The sequence below is a fragment of the Brachyistius frenatus genome, unplaced genomic scaffold (assembly GCF_029030835.1).
Source record: "Brachyistius frenatus isolate BFR_SWC_R1_liver_20210118 unplaced genomic scaffold, ASM2903083v1 Contig_97, whole genome shotgun sequence".
Taxonomy (NCBI): Eukaryota; Metazoa; Chordata; class Actinopteri; family Embiotocidae; genus Brachyistius; species Brachyistius frenatus.
Window position 1 is genome coordinate 1,452,124 of NW_027210696.1, and position 27,757 is coordinate 1,479,880.

At 42.9% G+C, this 27,757-nt stretch overlaps 1 protein-coding gene across 3 annotated transcripts in view; it reads left to right on the plus strand.

The window, feature by feature from the left end:
* The window catches only part of LOC138628236 (multiple C2 and transmembrane domain-containing protein 2-like), a 32,351-nt gene extending 5,893 nt beyond the window's left edge, over window positions 1-26,458 (plus strand). For 2 of the 3 annotated variants that reach the window (XM_069711150.1, XM_069711153.1), the window contains 17 exons: window positions 27-141; window positions 255-278; window positions 2,627-2,803; window positions 3,523-3,653; window positions 3,760-3,946; window positions 4,564-4,657; window positions 4,747-4,849; window positions 4,933-5,035; window positions 5,135-5,236; window positions 5,334-5,408; window positions 5,683-5,802; window positions 15,784-15,903; window positions 17,024-17,065; window positions 21,778-21,887; window positions 22,015-22,124; window positions 23,242-23,339; window positions 25,546-26,458. In XM_069711150.1, coding sequence (XP_069567251.1) covers window positions 27-141; window positions 255-278; window positions 2,627-2,803; window positions 3,523-3,653; window positions 3,760-3,946; window positions 4,564-4,657; window positions 4,747-4,849; window positions 4,933-5,035; window positions 5,135-5,236; window positions 5,334-5,408; window positions 5,683-5,802; window positions 15,784-15,903; window positions 17,024-17,065; window positions 21,778-21,887; window positions 22,015-22,124; window positions 23,242-23,339; window positions 25,546-25,605 — 1,771 coding nt within the window. In that variant the 3' untranslated portion in view covers window positions 25,606-26,458. The remainder of the gene's footprint in view (window positions 1-26; window positions 142-254; window positions 279-2,626; window positions 2,804-3,522; window positions 3,654-3,759; window positions 3,947-4,563; window positions 4,658-4,746; window positions 4,850-4,932; window positions 5,036-5,134; window positions 5,237-5,333; window positions 5,409-5,682; window positions 5,803-15,783; window positions 15,904-17,023; window positions 17,066-21,777; window positions 21,888-22,014; window positions 22,125-23,241; window positions 23,340-25,545) is intronic. The other variant, XM_069711152.1, reaches the window with a different exon arrangement.
* Window positions 26,459-27,757: the final 1,299 nt, after the last annotated feature.

Below are 27,757 nucleotides of genomic sequence, written 5' to 3' on the forward strand. Positions count from 1 at the left end.
ATCTTGCCTTTTTTCCCTCTTCACAGAACCTATGAAATGGAGGTGAAGCTTGAAGATCCAAAAAGTAAAGAAAATGACATGGGAGTTATTATTGTTGACGTCTGCTTAATGTTCAGAGATGCCACCATCAAAAGACCCCCAGTAAGAGTATTTCTCATATGAGAGGAGTGTGTGTGGATGAAATTCTTTTGTCTTTTATCTGATCTGAATTTTTTTTTTTTTTACTGACACATGCATTTCTTTTTAATTCACAGAGATGGTCACCAAGGAAGAATAAGGTATGGATTTGATTTTAAACTTGAATTTTCAAATTGTATACAGAATGCTGTTTGCATTCTTGCATTCAGCTTTTGCATTTACTCAGCAGTGGGTATGTTGTAGCTGATCTGAAGCACTAGGGGGCAGTAGCTTACTGTACTATGGTGCAACAAAGAATGAGGCGTATGCTCAGGACTCAGGCTTTTGTGTGTAACCTTGGTTTCAGTATAGCCTATTTCTTTTGTGGTTTTTATAGTTAACCTTTTTTGCAATGCATATTATTTTCATTGGTATCCCTTTATGTGAGGAAAAAAAAAAAGAAAAAAGTATGGAACAATATCACATTCTGATCAAAACCAAAATAATAATATTGACTGAATATGTTGTCATGAGAGAGCCCTTAGACGAGTATTATAGACCAGGATTTGGTTTTGTTGTAAACAAAGTTCCATCTCTCCTCAAGTGGTTTTCAATATAGTGCAGCTGTAATTAGATTCAGAGTGAAATAGGAGGGTTGCTGTTTGGGACTCACACTGCAGCGAGTGGGCTTATATTCACACCTATGCTGTCACTACATCTGCCACTGTTCAGTCTCTTGATGGTGCAGTAGACAATCTCAATTTGAAATTAGATGACAAAGGAACGAATGCCATTTTCATACACATTGTAGGTTATCCACTGCAGATGGTTAAAGATACTCAAAGGGAGACAGAAATGTGTGGTGGGACTCTCCGCAATGTTCTGCTGCCTAAATCACAGTGCTAATTTAACAATGTAACAATGCCATTTTTCCTCCGTTTCCTTTTTGACAAACGTACAATATCTTATTGCATTTAACACCTATCCTGGAAGTGCTGAATATCCAGCTCTTACAGCTCTACTCCCCCTCTGTCAGAACATCGTTTTCTCCCTCTGTGCTACCGCCACAGAGACGGGGAATGGCAAGTGCCTGAGTAAAACTCTGCTGTGTGATAGTGTTTCAAACAGGAGGGGGCGTATGGGAGAAGCGGAAGGGGGGCTCGGCTGTTCGAGGCATGTTGCCAGTGTGGGATGCCTAAGATCGGCAAGGCTGATAATTCCCAGGCATAGCGGGCAATAACCCAGATGTTAGGATGTAATATCACAGCTGTGGATGGACAGTGCTGAGGTACCAGCCAAATGGACCTGGGTCTGAGCTCATCATGCTTGTCCCCATGCTGTCCCACCATATGGAAGCAATCGCACAGCCCTTTTAGGACCAGGAATAGATTCTCTTTAGGGGCCACTTACAGTTAAGTGGAATTGTTTTATTGGCCGCTGAGATAGAAATGTGTCCAAGATAAACACTTGGGATGACTTGGCTGAGGCCTGTTTTATATCGCTCCTCCACTCCCTCTGTTCCTCTTCTTTTGAAGGGGCTGATATTTATAGGGCTGTGCCTGTGGTATTCCATGTTAATTCAGGTCCCAGAGATGTGCTTTGATCCCCTCCGGATTGGGTGGCAATGTGGGTTGTGACCCCGAAGTGATGAGGAGGGGCCGGAGTGGCAGGGGAGTTGCAGTGGGGCTGTTTGAAGCAGCGTCGCCGGGGCAGCCGAAGGAGCTGGGCAATCAAAGAGGGTAGAGCAGATTACGCTCCTGCTCTTTAATTACAGTCAGCCCTACACAACCTCTGTGCTGTTTGTTTTTACAGCCCTGGCCTATCACCGCATGGCCTCCCGGGAACTCTAACATGGAAACATATCAAGGCCTCTCTCTCACTCTCTCTCTCTCACACTCCCTCTGTGACACACGGCAGGAGAAGTGGATTATTTGCTGCTCTTGTCCTTTATGTCCAAAGTGTTCTTGAAAGCACAATATTTTTGTTAGTTTACAGCTTCATTTTTGTCGAAAGTATTTTGTTATTATGCCGGTTAAATTAAAACTGGATGAATTTGCCAACATGTAGTAAACTCTGATGCTGCCCATATATACTGCATGTATGCATAATTTGCTGATGAGAGAGAGCTGTGCGGTTTGCATCATTACTCACTGCTGCCTGCTGTCTCTGGTGCAGTATGCCAAGTGTCCTGCCTCCCCACACTCAGTCTGGGAGCCAGTGATGAGTGGGACTGTCACAGCCAGGGACATCTGGCTGCTCGCTGACGTCCCTCTCTTTCCAGGAGCCTCCATGGTGTGGCTTGCCTGTCAGTAGAGATGTGCTAATGTGCTCCAACTAAGATGCGCTGTATAGTGTAAACCTTTGTCCTACTTTCATGCTCTCTGTGAATGTGATGAGGTGCCAGGCTGACGCAGGAGCAAGTAAAAAGATGGGAGCTCAAAGCCTTCCATGCGGGGTGCTTTTTAAAACAAAAAAACTGTAACTGTCTGTCTGCATCTTTGCCCTGCAGCAGAACCAGGCCACACCGTCTCATCGCCCAGCTGAAACACAGAAAAATCAGCTGAAGAACCAGATGTGGACTGGGATCCTCGGCATCACCTTAGTGGAGGGACAGGACCTGCCGCAGTGTGGCAATGGTGACATTTATGTCCGCTTTCGCCTCAGTGATCAGAAGTACAAGAGCAAGGTTGGACCTGCTTTTTTTTTTTTTTTTTTTTTTTTGTAAGTGTTCCTCTTTTCTCACTTCTCCTCTACTCCTTTTCTCATGCTCCTCTGTCTTTTTAATGTCTGCGCTTTATACTTCAACTTCCTTCCCAGCCGCTATCTCTTACTTCCCCACTTTTTTCTCCCAGCAGGTGCCTGTCAGTGACTCACCTCCACCTTGGCTCACTGGGCCATGGCAGAGGCAGCTCATTAGACTGGGCGAGGCTGCCACTCACTTCTCAGTGTGCTTCGGGTGCTGGGCTTCATTGCCTTCATTTGCATAGCCAGCATGCCCTGTTCATCTACCTGTACTTGTTGGCCTCCCCCCTGATGATTCTATGGTGCACTTGTCTTGTGTTGTCGTGTCATTTCTTTGTAAACCTCTCTGCTTTCCTCTCTGCTTGTTTGTTTGTTGAACAAAGCTGATTCTAATTGGAAGCTGTCAGTGTTTACAATCCCAGAGTGGCTACTGAGGTGTACACATACAAGCGCACACAAATAGATACACATACACACAGCACACCTCTCTTTCCCCTCTCCTGCCTTGTTCTGGTTGGACTGAGTGAAGACTTAATCCACCTGTCATTGCAGGAGCTGCTCAGTCTGATAATGCATTAAACCTGACATCGCGTCAAGGTGTTTTGGTGTGTGTGTTTTTCCATGTTACTGTATGTGCTGAATATGTGTCTTTACTGCCCTTAGAACCTTTGCATTCAGCCGAATCCCCAGTGGAGAGAGCGGTTTGACTTCAATCAGTTTGAAGATAACCAGGAACCTCTGCAGGTGGAAGTCTACTCAAAGAGAGGGAGGAAGGGTGAAGAATCATGGGGGATGTGAGTATTTTCTGGTTAAAAGTGTTAATTTGGCTCATATTAGCTCCTCCACAGAACTAGTTGGCCTTGTATGTTTCAGCGGAGCGATTTTCTCTTTATGTCTCAGGCTTGAGGTTGACCTATCAGGACTTGCACTTAATGAGAGGCAGCTCTACACTCATGTGCTGGACCCAGGAAAAGGCAGGCTGGTGTTTCTGGTCACCCTGAGACCCTGCTGGGGAGTCTCCATCTCTGACATGGAAACAGCTACCTTGGCAAAGCCTGATGAGAGAGACACAGTGGTGGAGAAATTTGTATGTTTTATGTTTTGTTTTGTTTTGTTTTATTTTTATGTTAAAACAAGAAGGGCAGTCAGAGAGCACAGACCTCCACCAGGGCTATTAGTCCACTCTTCCATGATATGAAAATCTGCAACTGAAACCACTAAATTTGGGTGTATATCTTTCCAAATCAATTACAATGATGTCAAAATACACTTGTTCCCAGCTGAAGCATTACATCTCAGTTGTTGTATTGGTTCCGGTTCTCCCCCATGAAACCACTGTCCAGTAATCGCTGGTACCCGTGAATGTGGATTGCGATATGAAGTCGTCGTAACTAGCTGATGTTTTGTCACTATTTAAATTTACTGCCACCTACTAGATTTTTTTAGTTAAATTTAGTTTAATTTATATCATGCCAAATTTCAACTTTACATAGAAATGTCTAGAACTTACAATATTATAGAGGACCTCAACAAAAACAAACTTCTTGGCAGAGATAAAAATAATGAAATCATGTTTTACTACCATTGACAGATGTAAACTTGTTCTCTCAATTTGTTCACAAAAAAATATTGGTACTTTTATTAAATATGCTTATAAAAGGTCACATCAAAAAGTCATGTTTTTACTGGTTTTTCCCCCCCCAGAGCTTAAAAAACTCTCACAAGTGTATAGGAGATGTGGGCTTCCTTCAGGTCAGCATTGTGAAGGCAAATGATCTTCCTGCAACAGACCTCAATGGTAATCTTTAAAGCTATTCGCTGCTGTGTTTCCTCTTCTCATGGTCTTTTTCTTTACATTAAATAATAACGCATATTTATAATTTGTAGGAAAAAGCAACCCCTTCTGTGTCATCGAGCTGGGCAACTGTAAACTTCAAACTCACACCATCTATAAGACCTTAAATCCAGAGTGGAACAAAGCCGTTACATTGTAAGTCAAAATATCAGGTAATCTTTCCTATTTTGTGATGTATATTTGAACAGGAATAACATTTGTTGAATTTTTATTTACAGCCCGATCAAGGACATTCACGATGTGATAGAGCTGACTGTTCTTGATGAAAATGGAGACAGAGCCCCAAACCTTTTGGGGAAAGTGGTCATTCCTTTATTGAGTGTAAGTTTATTTAGTTTCTCTGAACTATTAATATATGATACACAAACTATAAATCACTTGTAGAGTATAATTAAAGATGCACTGTATTTTGAAATTTAGGTTCAGAATGGCCAGCAGATAAGTCTGTTCCTGAAGAAAGAACACTTGGGAAATGTATCTAAAGGAACCATCACCCTGGTGCTGGAGGTTATCTATAACAAAGTAAAGATCAAACTATATCTAATAGTATTCTGTATCCTATATTGTTGGGTAAAAATGTCTGAAGTGTTATTTTTTTTTCTCTCTCTCTTTGTTCCAGGTCAGAGCTGGAATCAGAACCTTTCAGCCACAGGAGACAAAATTAATGGAGGAAAATCTGAAGTTCTCCAAAAAGGTGATCTCTGTTCATGTATTTAGCAGAATTTAGCAGATGGCACAAAATAGCTTGCCAGAGGGTTCCACTCACATCCCACTAATAAAGTAGCCACAACAAATCTACACACAGTCATAGTTTGGATCAGCCACAGTCGTTAGTTTAATTGGCTTTAACTACATAAGTAGCAAATCAGGGATCTTAAAGGTGATTCAACCTCATTGCAAAACCATAAACATGATGTCCAGTATCAAGTGATACTAACCATTGTGTTATTCCAATTATTTCCCATTAGGTTCTTGCCCACAATATATATCGAGTTCGAAAAATCAGCACAGCAGTTCTGTACACGTTACAGTACATTAAAAGCTGTTTTCAGTGGGAGAGCATGCAACGGAGTCTAATAGCCTTTCTGGTAAGTCATTGCCTCACGTTAATGAACTCTCTTTAAGCCTTGGGGCGAGCAAGTTTTGTCCCATTTCACTGCAGCCCAGTTTTAACTCTTTCATTTTATGGGAATTAGATGTTGAGGAGAATCTTTGGTTTCGCCATTTTCTCCGTCTGCTTGTCTTTTTTCCCCATGAAAAACAGTGGCTACCTTCTGTTTTTATTCTGTGCGTATATGATGGATGCGATTTATCCTTTAAATCAAACCCCACTTGGCTTTCCTTGGGTCTAATGACATAAGGGTGAATTTGAAGGAGTGGGGTTTGGGTGTTTGTACATCTGACTTCTTAGCAAAGCCTCCTAACCCAGGGGATGGTGTAAGGAGGATCACAGTCTGCGCTTCCTTGGGTGGAATAGTGACAGTCTGCCTCTGAGATTTGAACCTTGTTTAAATGTCTCTGTTTAGCTGTTTTTAATGAGGGTATATGATCTTAGGTCCTAAGCTTAAATAATCTTAAAGCACCCAGTGAATCCCCCGCAGTACAGCACATGTAATGTCATGATTAAGAGTGTACACTTGCCATGAAAGCCCTGCCAGCGCTGTGTCAGGGTGAGGAAGCGGTCACAGACAGGGTGTGTGAAGAACTCTCCTTTCACTGCCTTTCTTCTGTCTGCTCTGTCTCAGGATGACATGCAATTCATACCTGGTGTATTCTATAAGCCCTTCTCACTGATCCTGAGGTGCAAATCCCCCCTGGCAATGGCCAGGCTCAGTGTTTCACAGCCTTTAGAACAGCCCGACACACAGACAGACAGACAGACAGGCGGACACACAGACAGGAAGACGGAGAACAATGCAGGCAATTGTATAAGGATAGAGTGGGAGGCAGGCTACTATCTGGGAAAGAAAGTTGGAGCACAGAATGAAGACAGTTCAGTAGTAGCGCCGGTAGATAGCGAGAGACTTGGAGGCAGACGGGCAGGCATGGCTATGGGCTGGAGAGCAGGAGGATAGGCAGGCTGACAGGTGACAGGTCAGCGGGATGGGGCCATCTTCCTCCACCTATAATTAGATCCTCCGCAGGCGATGGGAGTGTGAGGTGGTACACTCTAATCTTTCATTTCCACTTCTCCTCCACCTGCTGTTTAGGAGTGCAGCACACAAATAGAGATTTCAGAATGAAAGAAAAAGCCTCGCACTCACTACTTTCATCGTGATTGTCATTGTTACTGTAGTGTAGTGCTTCCCAGTCTTTTTTTTTTTGTGTCGGTTTCATGTCATCTGTTTCCTGTCAGTTAAGATGGTAATTATTGCGACTGTAACTGAAAATCCGTTTATTTGAAACAACTGGTCTGTTTTCAGACATGAACACCAGCACACTAGTTGATAGGGTGTTTTAAAGCAGACAGTAACATAGTAGCTAAAGTGCGCCTTTGTCTGCGACGAGGTGTGCTTCAGAGAGTCTAAAAGTGTCGAAGGTGCGCGGTGAGAACCGCCCAAACAGAGTGGATCTGGCACTGTTATTCATCACCCACTCATCAGCAGACTGAGAGTTGAGCGACTGAAAAGTTACTTTTTTTTTTTCCTCAATGATTTATTATATTCTCAACGAGCACAATGAAACGTGCAAATCGCATGTAAATGTTGCAACAGGAAAAACTCTGCGTTTTACCACCGCCTGGCAGTCAGTGAGGGCAACAGCGAGGTCCTGACTGACCGTCATTACAAACCGCCCGTGCCATGCCACTATCCACACTCGGGCCCCTGCCCACTCCAAGGGCGTCCACCATGTCGGCGCTTCTCCTCCTCCAAGTCATCATTTCCAATTAAGTTAGTGTTTGGAGCTGTCTAAAGCAGCATGCCACCGTGTGCTTTAATGAAAGCAGCTCCCACTCCTATCTTTATATCTTTAGGCAGTGGTAATAAGGTAACTGATTCAGACATTGACAGATGGCCTCTGCTTGCCTCTCAGATGTGCATAATTATACCACTAGTGTCTGCTCTTTTCCACAGTGGCATGCAGCGCAGGGCTTCTCAGGGTAAGCCAGTAGGAAACACTGCAGTGGTGGGCCAAGCTTTAATATACATTACAATACATTATTTATCATGCAGGCAGACCAGTCCTACCCTTTTTCACTATATACATCCTGTAATGCATTACCACCGCTGTGGTTTTTACTGGGACTGCGGGATGCTCATGTAGTGCTTTACCAGGAATACTTAGCCATTATATCACTCAGTTCCCCAGGCCAATTTTCTGACCTCCACACAGCATGCAGTCTACATCGCTATCCTGTTTATGTAGATTCATGTATGTATTATGAAGTGGTTGTTAGTGTGTGGTGCGTAAAGTATTCAAATTTCTTCCGAGGGATCACTGCTCTGGTTCACGTTAAGCGAAAGAAGAAAAAAAAATGACGGAGTTGGTTTTATTTGTATCAAGATGATTCCCCACGAGTGGCAATCAGAAAACTGCACATTGGCTTATTTGGTTTTGTGCTGCTACCAAGTGTTTTTATACGAGAGGAAACTCTGTAAGGAATGGAAGGAGTCGCAGGATTGTTTCTGTTTGCAAGTGCAGGAGGTTACTTGTTTTGATTGTGCAAACTCATCAGCAGAGTCCACACTGTTTGAAGTTGCCTTCAGTTTTCCACCAATGGCGTGCAGTTTTAAAATAGTCTCTCGACTTAAGTAATGTAATAAAGAAGAAAAAGGGGAAAAAAATATCTTTCTCACGCATTTAAACAAAGTTCTGGCAAATCCCCATAAACATTTTCATCAGTGAATGGAAATACAAACAAGAAATTTAGATTTCTTTCCTCCCTCTTGTTTATGCTACAGTAATGAGCTGAGGATCTACGCTTTTCAAGAGTTTGACAACAGCATGTTCTTTTCTCTGCGAGAGAGAAAATGTGACAGCTAAAATCTTCATAAAATAACTGCCTTTAGATGTGCTTTTCACTAAGACTGGGTGAGATGAATGTGCTATACATCAGCAGTGACTGCAGAGGGGTCACCCAGAGTTCTTTGCTGCACATAACAATACCACCTGTAGATGGAGCTACAGCACTGCTAGAAACATGAATGGAGGCGCTAAAGAGATCAGATCAGTTACTTTTCCCAACAGGAGCCATTCGTGGGAACAACTAGGAGTGAAATCTTCCATTCTGTGCATTAGACCAAGAGACGAAAGTTTCTTCCATTAAAAAAAAAAAGAAAAAGCTGAATAGCATCTATTAACCAGCCAAATTAATCTGTTTCAGAAGTTTAAAGTTGGGAACAATTTTGATTTAGATGAAATGGATGAAAGGTAAAAAAAAAGAAAAAGGATCATTTACACTTGAAAGCTGATTTTGAGCTTTGCTGTCATTAGACCGCTTTAAGTATTTAAGTAGAATTAATATTTTAACATATGAGGTACCTCATCTGTCAGGAGTTTGACTAGAAAGAAACCTGTATACCTTATGCGAGTATTTGAACAGTTTTCTTTTTGACACTGCCAGGTAGCAACTGCTTTAGACATCATTTGACAGCCTGTGAAATGCTGATTGCCTCACATCACACACTGTAAAGATGGCATTTGATGAATGTTTGATGCGGTGCAGCTGTAAACACACTTGGCAGCTGCAATGGGGGCTTTTTAGAGGCTGATAGAATCATTGCCTCCCCAGATGAGGGCAGGACAGGGTCAGTTCTGGCTCCGGAGGTCTCGGGAGACCACCTGTGTAGAGCCACCACAGTCCGGGCCATTAACCAGAACACCAGCCCGGCCAAGATCAAGGCCATAATCAGAGTTGTCATAATTGTTCTTGTTAACACTGTCCCTGAAAATGAGATGCTTTGTGAGTCTTGGATCTGCTCTTTTGTGGTTTACTGCATTGCAGTGTGGCCGTGCTTTTGTGAGAACAGCGAGAGGACTGTGCGCGCCTGTGAATTGTCTCCTTGTTTCTGCTCTGCATCTGTTTTCTCTCTGTTTGAAAAAGTTGGAGACCTTAAAGGAGTGGGTTTCTTCAGTCTCATGGGGGATTGACTCTCTATCTCTGTGGCTGTGGGAGTTCTCACAGACTGTGCAGTGGGAATGTGTCTTGTAGGGGAAAAAATTGATGGCAGTGATGGCCATGTGTATAATCATGTTTTTTTTTTTTTAGTCTGAGATCTATTAATTATTAAATAATAGTCCCTGACTACTTGCAAAATGCTCAGCAGGGCCTCCTGATTTCACACAACATTATTATTGAGCTGCCCTCAGTGTCAGCTGACAGCTCTTCAGGCTGGATGAATGCTATGTGTAACCTTGGAACATATTAATGGGATTAATGCATTTTCTCTGCTAATAATCACTTCATTAGGGCTGTGAAAATGTTTTAGGACACTCAAAGTTGAGAACACATTTGATTCCGTTTAAACCAAATTCATGACTCGTTATTATTTAGCATTAAAACCAACATAAATTTACTTTGAAGTATCAATAAGTAAAGGTGTTATCTGTGCATGTGTTGTACTTTGTTGTCTTATATTATGCATGTTTTCAGCCTACGCGAAGTACGCTCTGTGTTTGACCCCATTGTGTGTGCTGTATTATAATGACTCCCTTTTACATACTCACCACCTCCCTGCTCACAGAGGACACCTCTCTCCGTGCAGCTGAGGCAGCTGAGGCAGCGACCTGTCCACCCCTGTGTGTGGCTGTTTCGGAGCCGGCCTTAGCCCCCGACGCGTTAACGTGTGTGAGCTGAGCTGACAGGGAGAGAGAGTCCATGCCACTGCCCCCCCCTCCCCCCCACCAGCCCCATCCCCCTACCCCCACCACCACCACCACCACTACCACCACCACCAACCTCCTCAGGGGAAAAGGCTCACATGGCAGATCTGTCACCCAGGAGGTCGCTTAGTGTTAACGCTCCCGACACGGATTAAACACTAGTGGCCAGTGCCGGAGTGCGAGGTCAGTGTAGCCACCACTGACAGGCACCACGGGGCCCCCGCCGACTGCCCCGCTCCAGCCTCGCACTGGCGCTACTCTAGCCCTGGCATGTGTCAGACAGGCAGGGAGACAACGGCCAGAGCTGGCCCTGTGAGCAAATGCTAATGCTTTGCCTTGCACAGCTGCTCTTCCTGAGTGCTTTGATAAAGAGCTATCATTATTGCATTGTAGTGTGCAGGCGTACTTACAAGCTGTGGCATTTGCTTATCGTTTTGCCACCGCTAACCTTTTGTTTACAATTTTGAAAAATGAGCAAATGCAGATTTGACGTAAATTAGACTATACTGTATAACGCTAATGTTATGGTCTATAATTATTTCTATTTACCCAAGGATGGAATTGTCTATGTTTACATTAAGTTCTAAATGAATGAGTCAAATTCGCGCTTTTTTTTTTTTTATTAAGCTATCATAGAGCAAAACTAATAGTAACACTTGTAAAGAAAGTGGAAAACCAATACAAAAAAAATCTGTAACTTAGTAATACTGTAAATAATGTTAGTATATCCATATTTGATTTCAAAATACATTATTTATTATATCACACTACATAACTGCCACAACTGATTTAGCCCCGCTGAAGAGGCACATGAGATTCCCGTTTTATTGCTCGCCAAGGTAGCCTCTCTTTTACCCCTTCTTCCTCTCCCCCGCTCGCTCTCTTTCTCTCTCTACAGTCGATAAGACTTGAGCTGAGCGTATGTGAAATATTTATTCAGCGTTAGCTCAGAGCACTATGGCTGCCCACACACTCTACCTGCCCCGAAGAGAAATCTTATCTTTGCTTCCTCTGCCTCCGACACCCCCTGAAAGCCTGTCCCCACACTGGCCCGAGCTCAACACAAATTACATGTCTCATTGCTCTGCATTTACAGCTACTTTAAAGCCTGCCGCTCCTGTCCCCAACGCAACACCCTCTCATCCAGACTCTGTTTCAGATTATCTGAAAACTAAAATTGGAACCGCATGAGTTGAGCTGCAATTTGTACCTTTTAAATGGCTATTAATCCGTTTCTTTTGTTATTATTTTTTTTAAATTTTAATTGTGGGAGTAATACAGATTAATTTTACTGCCCTTGATTTCATCCCCAAAAAATATCATCTTTATCAGAGTAAAGTCTATTCAAGGCTCTCTAGAGGTTCCTATTTATTTTTTCAAATAATAATTTTAACTGATTCTCTTAAAATCTGTTTATCTCATATTTTGTACTCGTATACTCGCATACACCCATTTTGTCCTTTTCTTCTGTCTTACTCACACAAATAAACACACACGGGGAGAACCACACACATACAGACACAAACCCTGAAGCCTATACTCCAGTCTTAAACTCTTTCAGTATATGTTCACGTAATCTGGCATCCGTCCACAGCCCCCACGACTGACCCTCATAATACTGGCTGGCGCTCTTCTCGCTTTGTTTAGCTTTCCAAGTGGAGTGTAACTGAAGAGAAGTAGTGAAGATAGAGCCAAAAGTAAATCGTCCGTGTTTTTGGTTGGTATAGTTTAAAAATAAGATTTTTTTTATTTATTTTAAATGTACCACATTCAAAAAAATAGCAGAAAGTGTTTTTCTACTTTTACGTACAGACATAGTAATGTCATTGTATGGCCTCATGTGCTGTGACATTATACTAATTTGGCTCATCAACAGCATTATTTATCTTGCACTGTTGTGATGCCTGTATTTATAGCTTGTTGTCTGTTGTAGTGTATAAGAAGAGCATTTGGCAGCCCTGCGGTCTGGCAGCACGTCTACCTGTCAGTGGTTTAGGTTGGTAGATTGGGCCACTCCCCCCACCCCCCACCCCCACTGTTAATCAATTTACAGAATGGTAGAACCTTTATAGAAGGTGTCTTTGTCCCTTTGTTCCTGCTACGATCCCTTCTCCCTCTCCTGGGAGAGTGTGGGTGGTGGGAGCTGCCATGCTTGCTCAGCTTTAAGTTATTTTATTCACACTTTTAATCGCTGAGTGCTTTATTATTAGGTGCTGGATTCTGCTGGCCAGGGGATCTGCATGAGAAGGCGCAGAATGCATTTAGTGGAATCATATTAATGGCACTATAAAACAAATCTGTCAGGCTGTTCTTAACCCTGCTGGCAGAATTGCTGTGCCCAGGGTTGCCCCCTTCTCCAAGCGCTTACAGGTGGCTAAGGAGAGTGCATCTCCATCATCTACTCCACTGTGTGCTAATAGTTTTATTAATTCATTCTTCTTCTTTTTTTCCCTAGGCACCCTGTGCATAATCATACAGACATTTTTCAGCTAAATGGTGTTTGTCAAGGGAGGTTTCCTACATTAGAGACACTCCTCCCAGACATACATACCAACACTTGTTCAATTACAAGTCGCTCGTTATCCGATTCTGCGGTGCGTATACCAAAACGCTCAGGTATATCATTAATTATCACCTCCCTTCTTTTTGTTTGTTGCGTTTAGGTTAAATAAATGACTGTGCAACATATTAGCACTGTCGAGTTGAAAAAGTTCAAGGTTTTACTTGACGTGAGTAATTTGTTGATGGACCCTGAAATGGAAGCCCATCTTTGATGGCAATGAAAAAGTGGATTATTTTCTATACAAATTTACACTTCCTTCTAAAAGGCTGCACTTTGTCCAACAAGTCCTTTAATCACCCAGCTGCTTGCTAATAAAACATAAACCACTTAGTGGGGAATTAGTTCTGTCTCCATTTCACAGAAACTCTGTAGAATGTGAGGAGACAAGGGGAAGGTATCGTCCTGCCTCTGCTCATTACTGTGGGATATCTGACGGCAAAGTCTCAGTCTGTGCACCTGAGTGAAGGAATCCGAGAGGTTTTCCCCAGATGTTTCTCTCCATCGTTTTTATTAGTGTTACAAAAAAACCATGTAAAACCTGAACACATGGGTTGACATACCATGAGGGAGGAATTGAGAAGATATTTCTGACAGTTTTGGTTTATACCCTCATTTAAGCACTCAGTTTAGACACAAGGCATTGTATTTCTGTAGGCTTTTATCTTGTCCACCGAGCCAGAACGTGGTGAGCAGAAATTTGCATTAGTGGGCGATTATGAATACCTGTGACAGATTCTCTCTGCTGGCTCCCTGGGCGGAAAGGAATTGGCTCCCTCTGTTGACTTGCACAGGAAGACAGAGACCAAGCAATTAGACTTTAGTGGTTAATGTAGCAGCTTTTGCAGGGAGGGCAAGGAGGTTCAACATTCCTGCTGGGCTCATGTCAGTTTCCAGGCACATCCCCCCCCCCTTTTCCTCTTCCTTTTTTATGAGAATACTGGGAATATGACAAGCTACCTGTCCACCAGCCAGCTGAATTCCTCTGGGGTGAGGGGAGCGTCGCTTTAGAATCGCCTCATGGGAACTGAGGTGACAACTCATGACGTAAGTTATTCATAACAGAGAGGAGATGTACTGCAGCTATCTCTGCACATCATGCATATTCATTGTTTACCTCACCAGCTCGTTTGTTGATGTATACGTAATTCAGACGAGCTCTCATAAAAACAATAGCACATTGTTCATTTCCTTGAATCTTGGTCATCCCACTGTGTTCCTGCATGACTCTTCAGCTCCCCCGCCCTTTCCCAGGTTTCATTGAGGGATAATAAGCAGTACAGTGGTGAAGCCTAGGGCACTTGGGCCAAAGTGTTGTCTGCATTACTCATGGTACACGTTTCCCTGGTGGCTGTTTGAACCCAACCCTGGTGTGGCAGTAGGTAGACTGGACCCTAGAGCAACATGCACGGACAACGCGTTGTTGCTATGACAGGAGCAGTCTGCTGTTTACAGGCCTGCTATTGAGGCCTGAAGGCCTCAGTGCTTCACATCCTGTCTCGGGCTTAACTCGAACATATTGTTCGTACTCTAAGCAGCCTCCAGCTCTTTGAGCTTAGACTGCACAGTGCAACCGTCGTGCGGGTTCAACATAGCGGTAGATGCCATGTTTGAAATGAACTTTGCAACAACAAAAAAGATTTGTCATAACGGTAGAGCGACTGTAACTGTTCCAAAAGATGCATTAATTATAGCAAAATAAGATATGAGGACACGTTTACATTGTGAAATATGTCTGTGATAAATAAAAGTGGACCATATGTTCGGTGTATTGGTGTTTATTCACACTATAATAGATTTTAAGATTCAACTTGATGTGGGGGACATTTTTATTTCACTCTGTCAACCTGCTGGTGTCATCCTCCTCACACTTTCCTGATCATTTCAGTTGGAGACAGACTCATTTGGCTGTCACTAAATGGGTTTAAATGCAGCCGTTCAATTAGTGCTCTGCTGTGAAATGCAGTGGGTGTTGTGCAACGTGCTTAGCACCACTCCTTCACAGAATTATGAGGGATTACTCTTTCAGTGTGATCCATCTTATTTCTACCAGGGGTCTTGGCTTTTCTCAGTATCATCGCCACAGAGGGGGTAAATGTTGCAAATGCTTCCCCAGTTGCCATATGTGCTTCGTCAGAGAGCTTCGCTACCTCCGAATCTAAGAGGATTTGATGTGCTAGTTAAAAGACGGCGTATCATGCCAATCCATGTCATACTTTATGTTCAGCAGTGAGGCACTCTGCCAGCACAGTGCTATCGATGTGTGTGTGTGTGTGTGTATATACTACAAATAGGATTTCAAGATATTAAAAGTTGAACGTCTATTCCTTTCAAATCACTTGAGGTAAAAATCTGTTGCCATTGGCTGTAGATCTCAGAGGCTTTGTATATTACTGTAGTCCTTTTCATGGGATTTAGGACGTGGTTAAACCTATAATATATTTTGTTTTGGGGGACAGGTTTGTTGAGATTGGAAAGCTGGGTGAGGGTGCTGTGATGTGCTTTACTTTTTTATTTTTTTATTTATTTTATACACTTTATTAATCCCCGAGGGGAAATTTCTTCACCACAGCAAGGGGGCTCTCAGGGGGGAGATGCTGCAGCAGGCTGCCACGACCGCGGCGCCAGGTAACCTGACCTGAAGTGCATGTTTTTGACGTTACACTGTCATGTCCTGTCTCCTCAGATCTTCCTTGTGACTGTGTGGCACTGGGAGCTCTTCATGCTGCCCCTCTTCCTGCTTCTGCTCATCGGCTGGAACTACTTCCAGCTCTCTACAGGCAGAGCCAGCTCCAACCAGGACTTGGTGAGCAGGACTCTTAACTATGCAGTATTTATCCATATACATATGCAGATGCATGCTTTTACATTGCAATATTATTCTATATGTTACCCCAAACTCTGGTCACACCACGATGGAAAAAAAAAATCCTTTTGATACGCACTGGGCAAATTAAATTTTTGCAGTAATATGAATTAACTGCTCTTAAAATGTCATGTGGACTCTATACTACAAGAGCAATACTATAAAATGCAGCCCACACTACGGTTAGTTTTGGCAGCACTCCACATGACTTATAGCTGGTTAGACAAGTTTCTACATTGTCTCCAAGGACCCAATAAAACATCAAGCAGTAAGAAGCCACTCAAATTAAATCACTAAGTGTATGTATAGCTTACAGTTTGCTAATATTGGCTTGCCACGTGTGTAAATGCAGGACTACACTGTAGATCTCTCTACAACACACCACTATCTCCTCTCTGTCTACTGTTATGGAAATTATGCTTGCCCTACACATGCCTGTGAAGGTTAATGCTGTTCGCACTTCTGACTGCCCCCCAATTTCACTGGGTTGTAAGCTGTCTCACTGGCCAGCCAGGGGCTAGGCCTATTCACACACCCTCCCCAAAGCAACATCCCCGGCCCAGTCATTGTGTTTATGGCTGCTGGCTAAGATGCCGTCCCTGGGCAATGTTAAAGCCGAGGCTCACCCTCATATCCAGTGTGGAGACTCTGTCACCCCTTCCATGACCCTCTGGCCGGCAATGACACAGCTCTGTACCCAGGCAATGTCACAGCGTGCACCACAGTGGGGTCAGGGATGACTTGATATAAAGTGATCTAGGCAACAACATCCAAATTAAATGTGGATTTTTTTTTTTTTTTTTTTTCTGTTTTTCTGTGTGCATGTTGTGGAGGAAAGAGATTGCTTTGGTGTGACAGTGCTCTTGTGAGGAAGGCCCTTTTTCACCTCTCCTTTTGTGTGAGGTCACCCCTGTGATGCAGTCTCTATGGAAACAAGCCTCTCCCAATAGGGGTGAATGTACTCAAAGAAAATTTCATTACTAGGTGTTTGTTAAAAATGCTCCAGTGCCCACATGTCCCATTCGTTGGAAATCACCCTCTACCCTTTATTTTCTCTTAGGTGAACATGACCATGGGTGACGACGAGGAGGAAGACGAGAAGGTATTTTATCTTGTCTCTTTCTAACATTTTACAGGATAATGTGTTTTGGTATTATCACGTCTCAGGTTTCACTATAGAAATAAATATATATTTTAACATGGGCTGTTTTAACATTTCATAGAGCTATTTCTCAATGGCTATTAATACCACTGAGGTTTCTTTCTGAATAAGCAAGGTTAAATCAAACACAACAATGTCTGCATGCTTCTGGTGGGTACAAACCTGCTACAGCAAAAAGATGTGATTCTACAAATGAACACCTTCTTTTCAGAAAATATTCAAGTAAAAAAAACAACAACAAAAAAAAAAAGCCATCCAGGTTCTAGTCAATATTTTAGCATAGTCACACAATGACAGCTAAATCTCTGAGGCTCTTTTCTAACTAAGAATAGAAATATTTTCATGCATTCCAAATGCGGGCAACATCTATGAAACAGTTGTAGTATGTAGCTTTTTGTTCAGCTCCTCTGGGTGTTCAGTGTCACTCTGAAATCCAGTCCTCTGAGGTACTGCAGCCCTTTGAAAATGTATAAATCAGATTTAAACCGCATCGTCATTTGGATTTTGAACAACTGTTAGGAATAAAATCAGTCGATTTTTCTTGTATCATCCTTGTCTGAAAGGAGGAGTCATTATATTGACATTGTACTACGAGATTAAATGAACAAAGTGCAGTAACACAGAAGTGAACTTATACTGTGCCCCACCAGTTATCAGTTATTTTCACCTTTTTTGCTAGAAATCACAAGTGCTGATGTTTATTATCACATATCTCCGGTGTCTCTCGAAAAATAAAACAACAGGAAATATTTAAGTAGCCTGAAAATTATACTTCCCACAGCACATAATATTCAATTATACTCATCCCACTGTTTTTTTGCGAGGAAGGAAAAGTTAACAGGGATCTGTATTATTGCTTTATGGCAATGAAGTGTGGAAGTAACGCAAAGCCTCCCAGCAATGACCCTTGTGCTGCGTGTCTAGGCCCAGGATTCATATCCATAATGCGCTCAATATATTCTGTTGTGATGACCAGGGGCTACAAAAAAGCCAGCTTCTTTTAAAAACACAGGCACATCCGCCAAATCCTGTCTGAAAGGATGGGCTAATTCACAGATGAAACTCGCATGACATGTCTGCACACACAAAGTAGAAAGCCACACTTTCTATCACTGCTACGAGCAAGCAAACTGGTGCTTAAACAAACAGCAGTGACACAGAAAATTCTGTGTTTTATGAATATTAATTTGACAAGGATTACCTTAATGCACTGAATTTAATATCACTGCTTCACAGAATGATTATTGTTTTCATTTGCTTTGGAACTTCAATATATAATGGAGGAATGTTTACTTTTTTTAGTTTTAAGAACCGGCCGTGTCTTTGGTTTATGATTCTCTATGTACGGCACGTGTTTGCAAACTCAGCCTTCGCCTCTTAAAGCTTTTTGAAAGGTTTTCCATGAGCCTTTTAAGCCCTTTCACACTCTGAGGAAATGAAATATCTCCTTTCATTTACTAATTAAGCAGTCACCCATGTTTGTTTTAAGCTGTCAGCTTTAATTTAAAGTGGCTTATTTGAAAGTCTTGTTATGGTCTTGCTGTCACTTGAATGTGATATCATGCAGTTAGATCAAGCAGTGTAGCTTTACACACCCTATCAAAGTCTTCTTTAAAAATATTTGGGGTTAAAGAGTGATCAGTGTTAAATTTGATGACTTCAAAGCCTTGCTTTTCCTTCTCCTAGTCTCTCTTCTAACATGTGAATAAAGGCTTTTCCCTATGAGAAGGTTATGATTACCACTCAAATATGTTTTTATCCCCCCTTTTTCCCCCTTGAGGAGGGAAATATGTAAACCTCAGACAGAGCAGTGAGAATGTGAAGGCATGACGTTAAAGAGAGACGAAAGGCAAGGCAGTGTTGCAGCAGGATAATACAGAACAGATTCTCTGCCTGTGAACAAATCTGTCCTCAGGGAAGGAGACAGCTTACAAATTATGTGTGGGCAAAGTGACTTCCCTTTGGCCTTAGGTATCAATTGAGCAGATAGACAATATTTAATCATAACATAAAGAAACAGAGAGGCAAAACAAGTCCATAGATCTCCAACAGAAATGAACAGGGAAGATGAAACAGCCCTTTCATTGCCCCCCGGCTGGCAGTGCTGGTCTGGGGTTGACTTGCTCACAGAGCCCAGCCCAGGGGAGTTGGGAGGGTTGTGGGGGTGGGGGGTGCTAGACTGGGCTGCGGGGTTACTCCATCTCTCACCCGATAGTCCACAGTCACCGCTGGGTCTCCTTGAGCACACCAGTCAGACGGACTGCCCCGTGTCATGATCTGTGGCGTGCACACAGAGAGGTACCGCACACGGACCCAACAACACATTAAAGCCCAATCCCAGCAAATTGTTTGTTAACTTATTTTAGCTCCACACGAGAGAAATTGCCAGGAACACAGGTGTTTTTCATTTCGACAGACTTCGTATCTTTGTTAAAAAAAAAAAAAAAAGTCACTGGAAAAATATTCAGTCTGAGAATTCAAAATTTGGCACCGTTTACTCTAATTAAAATTATGCTAAATGGGCTTTTTTCCAGCCTTTGATAACACCACACATTTCTGTGAGAGTATGTTTACCTTTGTGCAGGAGATCAAATTGGTTCTCCATTACAGCACCTTAAAAGGAAGCTTTTACAATTTTATCTGAAATGAGAATATGATTTCACACAGGTTTTCTAATCAGTAGACATTTAGGACTCATTTAGTCCATCCCCAGTTTACCCATCCATTTCCATTTCAGAAGGAGATCTTTTATTTATTTTTGTTTTCTCCCCACTCATGTACGCGCTGAAAAGAGAAATGAACAAAGAATATCATCACATGATTAATGTAGGAAGGACTTCAGCTTTGGTCGCTAAGGAGATGGAGGATTTCAGGAATCTTAAAGCAGATGAATAATGATAATCATGAGAGCTCTGCCTCTTGATGCACACTTCAGAGTACATCTATTTTGTCTGTTTTTGCTTTTAGAAATGAAAGCCAATATGTTTTTTGTTGTTGTTGTTTCCTGCCGGAGCTGCATTTCAGACTAGATTTACCTTGAATGTGGATCCATTGCAGTTAAATAATGCCTCATAGCTCATAATACATTTGAATTCTAAATCATGTAATTGGGTAGCTTTAACAAGTTTAAATGGAAATATGAAAAGGAATGCCTAACGGATGAGGCTCCATATCAAATGAGGCATCATTTTGCGCCGTGTGTCTCTCTGGGTCCATCAGGAGCTTCCCGACATGGATTGTAATGGCTTTTAGCAGAGTCGAACAGTGTTCCCCGCTTTCAAAATAAACTTCGGATAAAGAGCTCAATTAACACCTGATGTGGAGTAAAGGACACGCGTGAATGTTTGCTCGGCCGCCTGATGCAGAGGAGCGTGGAGTAAGATGATTCACAAGCACGGATAGTCCCCTCTCTCCATGATGAGACCATGAGATGTTAATCTCAGTGAAAGCATATTTGTGATGGTTTTCCCTTTTTTGGACCGTGCTGAGCCTTCGGTGTCTGTCCAGATCCGAACCCAGTGGGGGAGGCTCTGCTAGTGTGGGAATTGCTCTCTTCCTGCGCCTTGCGTGGAGGAGAGTGGGCCCAGCAGTGGGGAGTCTCTCTGTGCTGGCAGACAGTGTGTTCCCAGGGGCTGCGTCGTGAAGCTTCTGATAAAGGCATTCTGTCTGGGCCCTGTCGATGCACGCAGGCTGTGGCTTCAGCTGACTTGTAACACAAACATATAGACATCCTCGAGCCTCCTGTTAGGGTCCATTAGAGCACCCCCCCCCCCACCCCCTGCCCCCCAACACTCTCAGTCCCCCGTCTCACTCTTCCTCTTCCACCCTGCTCTCTGTCATCATTCCTGTCATTATTTCCTCTTTTTGATGTGAGGCTTCTCGGTCCTCTTTAGCTTGTGTTACTTCTGTTATCTGTAGTCACTCCTCAGCCTTGGAAGGCTTCACAGTTGTCATTACTTCCAAGCTTGACGTGATCGCATTTATTTCCAGACAAGCAGTCCAACCCTCTCGCATATTGACTTATTGCTTTGCCAGATTCATTATCGTCTCAGTGCATTAAAAACAAATAATATTTCATGTGCAGCGGTGGTTATGACAAGAATAAATGCGTGAAAAAGCGAACGAGTTACACATCCAACTGGTGCTCCGAGCAGGCTGGAGTGTTTTTCTCATGCGGAGAGAATGTTAGGATGGGTTAGAAAGCCAGGCCTGACAGATTTGTAACAACATGTTCAAACTTGTCCCTGTGCAGGCTGCTGGAATGGAATCTCTCCGAAGTTGTGAGGCCCCTGCACTTCTTGTCTAGGTCGTCTAGTCTGCCTGATTGCAGATGGCCATTTTGTGTACTTTTCATCTACCAGAGAGTCTTGATTGTGCTGCACTTGTGCAACAGCTCTATTGTGTGTGGCGGACAAAAGCTGAAATCTCTTAGCCATCCACATAACAGCTTCTGAGCAGAGTCTGTCTCTTCTTCAAAAGCATGGTCCGTAGATGTACAGTGTTTGCTCATTATGGGCCATTCAATAGATAAATCACACATAATAGCACAGCAGAGATAAACTGGTCTTTGTCCACCCTGCCCAACAATTGACATACAGTGTACCTCATCAGTGTCTATGCATTTTTTTCCCGTGTGTTTTGTTTCTTTCAAGGAATCCGGAAAAAAGGGTTTGATGGATAAGATACATATGGTGCAGGAAATAGTGCTGGTTGTCCAGAACGTTTTGGAGGAACTCGCAAACATTGGAGAGCGACTGAAGAAGTAATTTAACTATTTTGTATTTAACCTACAAAACACATTTGATATTATATTATATTACGTTTGGATTCATATTTAATTTTGTTCAAGTAAAATTACACCTTAGTCTGACACAGTTATTCTTTTACAGCATATTCAACTGGTCTGTCCCATTCTTGTCGTACTTGGCCTGCGTGGTTCTCTTTGTGGCAGCAGCACTGCTGTATTTTATCCCGCTGCGATACATTGTGCTGATATGGGGTAAGTACTGCATGTAAACATACAATTTACTTCATGAAATTAGAAAAATGAAAACTGATTTTGTGCTTTACTAAAAGTGTATTGGGTGAATACCAAAAGCTATCAAACTCCCACAATATAGTATAAAAAAAAAAAAATCAATGCACAACACAACTCTTATTCAATCTTGCCAACTGCAAATCTATGATTTAATGAAGTACAGTAATTTAAGAACTCTGCCATCTCTACACCTCTGCAAATGCACAGAGATCAGACAGCTGCAGAGGTTCGCTCTGCCCAGTGTGGGCAGATGTAGCAGAGCCCAGCAGAGGCATGACCGAAGGTTTGTATGAAAACAAAGCAGAGGTAGAGTAGCAAGCTGTATATAATACATGATGTCCTTGGGCAGTCTGTAGGCTCCTGGTCTAGCCTCTCATTATCTGCTGTAGTCATACAGAATAGACCGTCATCTCAGTGGTCAGGGAGATATGCTGCCCTTAACAGGCTCTCCTCCTCCAGCTGTAAGCCCACAACCACTGTACTTCCACACTGCCTTCAACACAATCAATACCAAAAAACCACCATATCAAACAGAAAACACACAGTCTGAGACACTCCTCTGCCTCTCCAGTTAACCCCCATCTATGTGGTTGCAAGGCAAGCCTTTCAAGTTGCCTGCACATATTTAAGTCCTTAGGTTCTTTGTCTGCATGCTGAGGTACAGGCAGTACCGAGCTGTGAATATAATGGTCCCATTACAAGACCCTAGAGATGTGTTTTTCTTAGTGGTATGCAGCCATGTGCAAAGTAAATATAGACGTGGAAGAAATGATCAGATCGAAGCACACAAAAGTGAGAAAAAGTTGCCATGAATGCGTTCATGTTGTTCAAACCGAAGTAACATTTGATGAAGTATTGTTTTTTCCGTGTTGCTCTATCGGACTGGCTGTAATTAATTTAGTTTGAAAGGGATCGGTTGAGACGGCAACATATATGATGCAGTCACTGAAACCGTACATAGATAGGGTTACACAACTCTTTTTTTATTAATGTTATTTTTTTCTACACTTTAAAACGGTATAAAACTATACTGGTCTTTATGACACTTTTATTTATGAACGTGTTCTTGTTTTCACAGGTGTTAACAAATTTACCAAGAAGCTGCGCAACCCATATGCTATTGACAGTAATGAAATACTGGATTTCCTCAAGAGGGTGCCTTCTGATATTCAAAAGGTAAGGGTCCAATTTTACATACAGATAGGGAGGGAATTCCCTGAAGAGGTCTGCATTATTTGCTGTACCAGAATTCCCATGTGTTGCCGAAATATATCCTCTGGCTTTGTTTGATTATTAATGGAATCTCGCCTTTTAAAGCAGCCGTGGCCCAATTATTCCTCAGTGCAACTCCTCCATGTAGTCACCGCGGCGTCTGAGTGAGGAGGAGCTCAGATATGTCGCCGGCCATATTGCTGTAGCCTCGTCCGTTATTAACAATTTTGTGATTGAAGCGCTGTGACATCGGAGCTGGTGATTGGCCGAGAGCCGGCAGAGGGCTCCTGACGTCTCTGGCTGTTGTGTCAGCACAGAAACTCTGATGTGGCCTCAGTCACTTCAGGGTGGTAGAGTCAATTAATGTAGTCGTGGGCCCCAGTCGTCTTGCTGGGTGCCATATGTGATTACATATTAGCCGTGGCTGATATGTCATTTGCATTTACATCACAGAGCTGAGAGGAGCTGTCAGGGTGTTATAAGTGGCGCCGGGCGCTCGCCGTTCTCTCGCTGAGGATTTTGCTTAGCCAGGAAATGAAGTGCCACACAATGCCTTCATCTCGCAGGTAACTCACTAGACAGACTTCAGCAAAAAAAAAAAAAAAAAAAATCCTGTCAGTCTGGATCTGGCAAGACACTCTCACCCCAGTCTGTTTCTCAGCTGCACCCTTGATGTCCTCCTGCAGCAAGCCATTGCTGACTTCTCTGTGATGTTGGAGGGAGCCTGTGTTGTTTGAGATTTGGCTGACTGAGTTGGCAAAACAAGGTGGCGAATACATTTTGATTCAGAATCCTTTGTATGTCTCTTTCCCCATTGGGATACAATGTTTGGGCTTTGAAAACGACTCACTTTCAAATCCCGTGGAAGCGATACTTTTTAGCCCGGTTTAAAAGAGGAACTACATCTTGAAAATAGCTCCAACCGTGAAAAAAAAACAACAAAACAACAAAACACCCTTAAGATTCATCATAAGTACGTTGCATTATGTGCTGTGAAAAATAACCTTAACATCATATACACAGGAGACCCAAAAACAATAGACCGCATATTTTGTTTTTGTTGACTTAGAACTTCAATCCTCAGATAGGTGTGGACACAAACCACCACAAAGGCTGAAAATTGACTCCTGTCTTTCTTGCAAATGTGACTTGGCAATTAGTGCCTGTGCACATCTACAAAGTCCGCCTCAAACGGGGACTTCTGACAACACTCTGTCTGTCTTGAAATAAGAAGCATCTGTCAGTTCTGAGGACAGTTTCATGTTCTGATGCAGGAGGCAGTCACTTTGTTCCCACATTCCATCTCCCATTCTAATAATGGAGACCAGCTAATTAGCATAGAGTTCTTACCTTTATTCAACAGATTCACCGTATTGTTTGAGCTCAGCAGGCGAGCTTCAAAAGCAAGTTTTCAAATTCCAACTCTTCTTTTCAGTTTGCCCCTATGATCAGCCTTCTTTGGATTAGGATGGCAAATTCGGGGGGTAATTTTAAAAAGGAAAATAATTATTTAATATAAAAAAATGTTCAGTGTCAAAAGTGAACATTTTTCTACAACGTACATTTATTTTGTAAGTACATTCGAACATGAATACATTTCTGTTGAAAGAAAACGTGAAATACGAGCGCACCTCTCTCTCGAGCTTAATTCTACACGTGTAAGCGGCAAGAAAAAAAAACAAGGCTGTAAGTTCGAGTATCACAATTCAGGTCTCGTTTTTTTGCCTGAAGAAGTTGAAGTCACACAAAAGGTTTGTAAAGTCGTGAGAAAAGTTACACGTGAACTGATGTTGGTTGACTTCTGTACTGAAACAACGCCAAACACCAAACAAAGTTTTCTTTTAGGGGACATAACTTACAGCGAGTGATTATGCCGTTTCCAGCTCCCTCACTGGCCTGGCAGGTCATCTCAACAGTTGATGTCTGTTTCTAATATTGTGATTCTGGTGCAGAATGAGGGGGGGGGCGTACACTGGTACAGAACCCTTGACTCCTCAAATCCTTCCTCCCTGTGATTAATCCCCTCTGCTCCTGTGTTTAAAAAATGATTCATTACAGGCGAGCCCGCCTCGCTTTCCCCTGCACCAGCTCTCCTCAGGGGAGCCATTACCGTGCGCTCCGCTGAGCTCGGATTACCTGCCTCTGACCAAACTCCTGTTTGTTTTTACAGGTGCAGTACAGTGCGCTGAAAGCGCCCACCAGCCAGGGCCAGCCACGGAGGAAAAAGTAAGCTCCACGGACACGGCGGATGAAAGGCTGGGTCTCTTTTTTTAAATGTGGCACGACGCAGTCCACCTGACAACAACGCTCCAGTGCCAGCGGAGCCCGTGACCCCGTGCACCCCACCGTACCACCCTAACTCGGCCCCCCTGCTGCTGAGGGGGCAGCCAGGCGCTCTCTGGCTTGTGTGTTTGCCACCCCCCCTGACAGGGGCTGTGAACTGCAGCCGCTAGGAGGGCAGCACATGGCGCTGTCAATCACGAGCTTGGAGGTAAAGAAAAGAGAGCACTGCAAGGCTCAGCCTTCATCTTTGGATATAATTTTGAAAAGGCTTGGCTTACCTAAGACCCCCACTGTTATGCTTCTTTTTTTTTTTGTTTCGTTTTTTTTTTTTTTTTTAACTTTAGTGAAACTGAGAAATTTGCCTCAAGGTAAAGATAATACAAACTTAACAAACCACTGCATTGATTTGTCTTTTTCTCCTTTTCTTTATCAGTATGTTAATGTAATTAAAGGTCAAGTTGAATCATATGCATCGTATATATTTTTTAAATAATCAATGACGAATATGATCTTTTGTTGCACATTTAAAATGTTAGGATAGAGTGCAGAATTTTACTCTTTTTTTTTTTGTGGTTAGGATTTGCTGCATTTAACACAGCTTTTCAGCTTTCTTAATTTGATTTCAGCAACTAACATATATTTATGTACTCTTGTGTTTTATTTCCAGCCGCAATTTCCTAGGTTCCTGTATCGTATCATATGTATGTTAGATTCATACGAAAGTTTTAGTTCTGCTCAGTGTCACGCCCGCATCGTGACGATTTGCAAGAATCTTGAATAAAGAATCTCGGTCACTTTGAGTTCTTGTTTTTGCCCGTGTTGTTTTTTTGTTGTTTTTTTTCAATAACTGGACCGTAGTGAGGACGGATTACACCACTTCTTTACTTGAATGCACAGTAAACACATCTGATTACACAACACAGCCATTGAAACAGAGCTCACACACCGGCCACCGCTGCGCCTTGGTTACCGAGCTCACATCAAAGCTGTGTGGCTCCAGTGTGCTTCCTAATGCATTGCTTTGTTGCCTTCTCACAATAACAGGGTCCAGATGAGAGAGAAAGAGCTCATCTCACAGAGAGTACTCTCTCCATCCTCAGCACTTAGTGCTTTATATTTCCACTAAAATCACCTGGCCTGTCTAATGGTTACACACACACACACACACACTCTGTTTTTCCATCTGTCTTCCCGCAACACTTTTTCCAAGTAGAGGGATTTAGCGTATCGCCTGTCAGTGTTCCCGTGCATATTTGGTTCTCATACGAAAACAATCAATGAATGACCTTTTGCAATTTTAATTTTTTGCAAAACGGTAAAGCCGATATTACACTACTCTCGCAATAAATGTACTGAAGTCCCTCAAAATATTTAGAGTCCCTACTGCACAATATATGAGCAAGTGCACATAAGAGGGCAGTTAAATCTTCACTGTGATCGTTTGCATGGAAAAGATAAAGCCCTCCTTTACACGCTTGTGTCTTTTTGATAATAGACGTATGGCAAGTACTCTTGTAAAATATACATAGTTCTAATTGAAGTTGAGCTGAACTGAGGAATGGACCCCCAGCAATGGGAGTTTGTTCTAACTGATTGGGGAACTGCATCGCGGACGGGTGCCCCCCTCCCTCCCCATCCACAGGAGTAGCACGCTGGTGAAAGAGCATCCATCTGTGCTTTGTGAAGAGTTTGATTGGCTCAGGGGGACCTGGTGGAGCCCCGGGCTATCTCTTTTGACAGGCTGATAGAGACATCACTGGGCTCTCCCAGGAGCTGCCACCAGGGGTCCATTTCAAAGTGAGAGGGTGTGGAGGTGACCCTGAGCTTCTGACGAGCTAAATCCCACACACTGGCTGAAACCCTCCTACATTCTTGGCTCCATTGGGGCTGGAGAAGGGGGTGGCGGGGGTGTGTTGCTAGTTTTGGCTGTGCTGAGAGGAGGGCAGCGCCGGGGAAGGGGGTGTGTGCGTGAGTGGGAGTGGGAGTGGGGTACAAGCAGATCACTGGCAAGACCCGACGAAATATCCCCAAGAGGTGAAACCAATTAAGCAATACTCCCAGGGTAATTGTAATCGACATCTCCGCAAACAACCAAATTG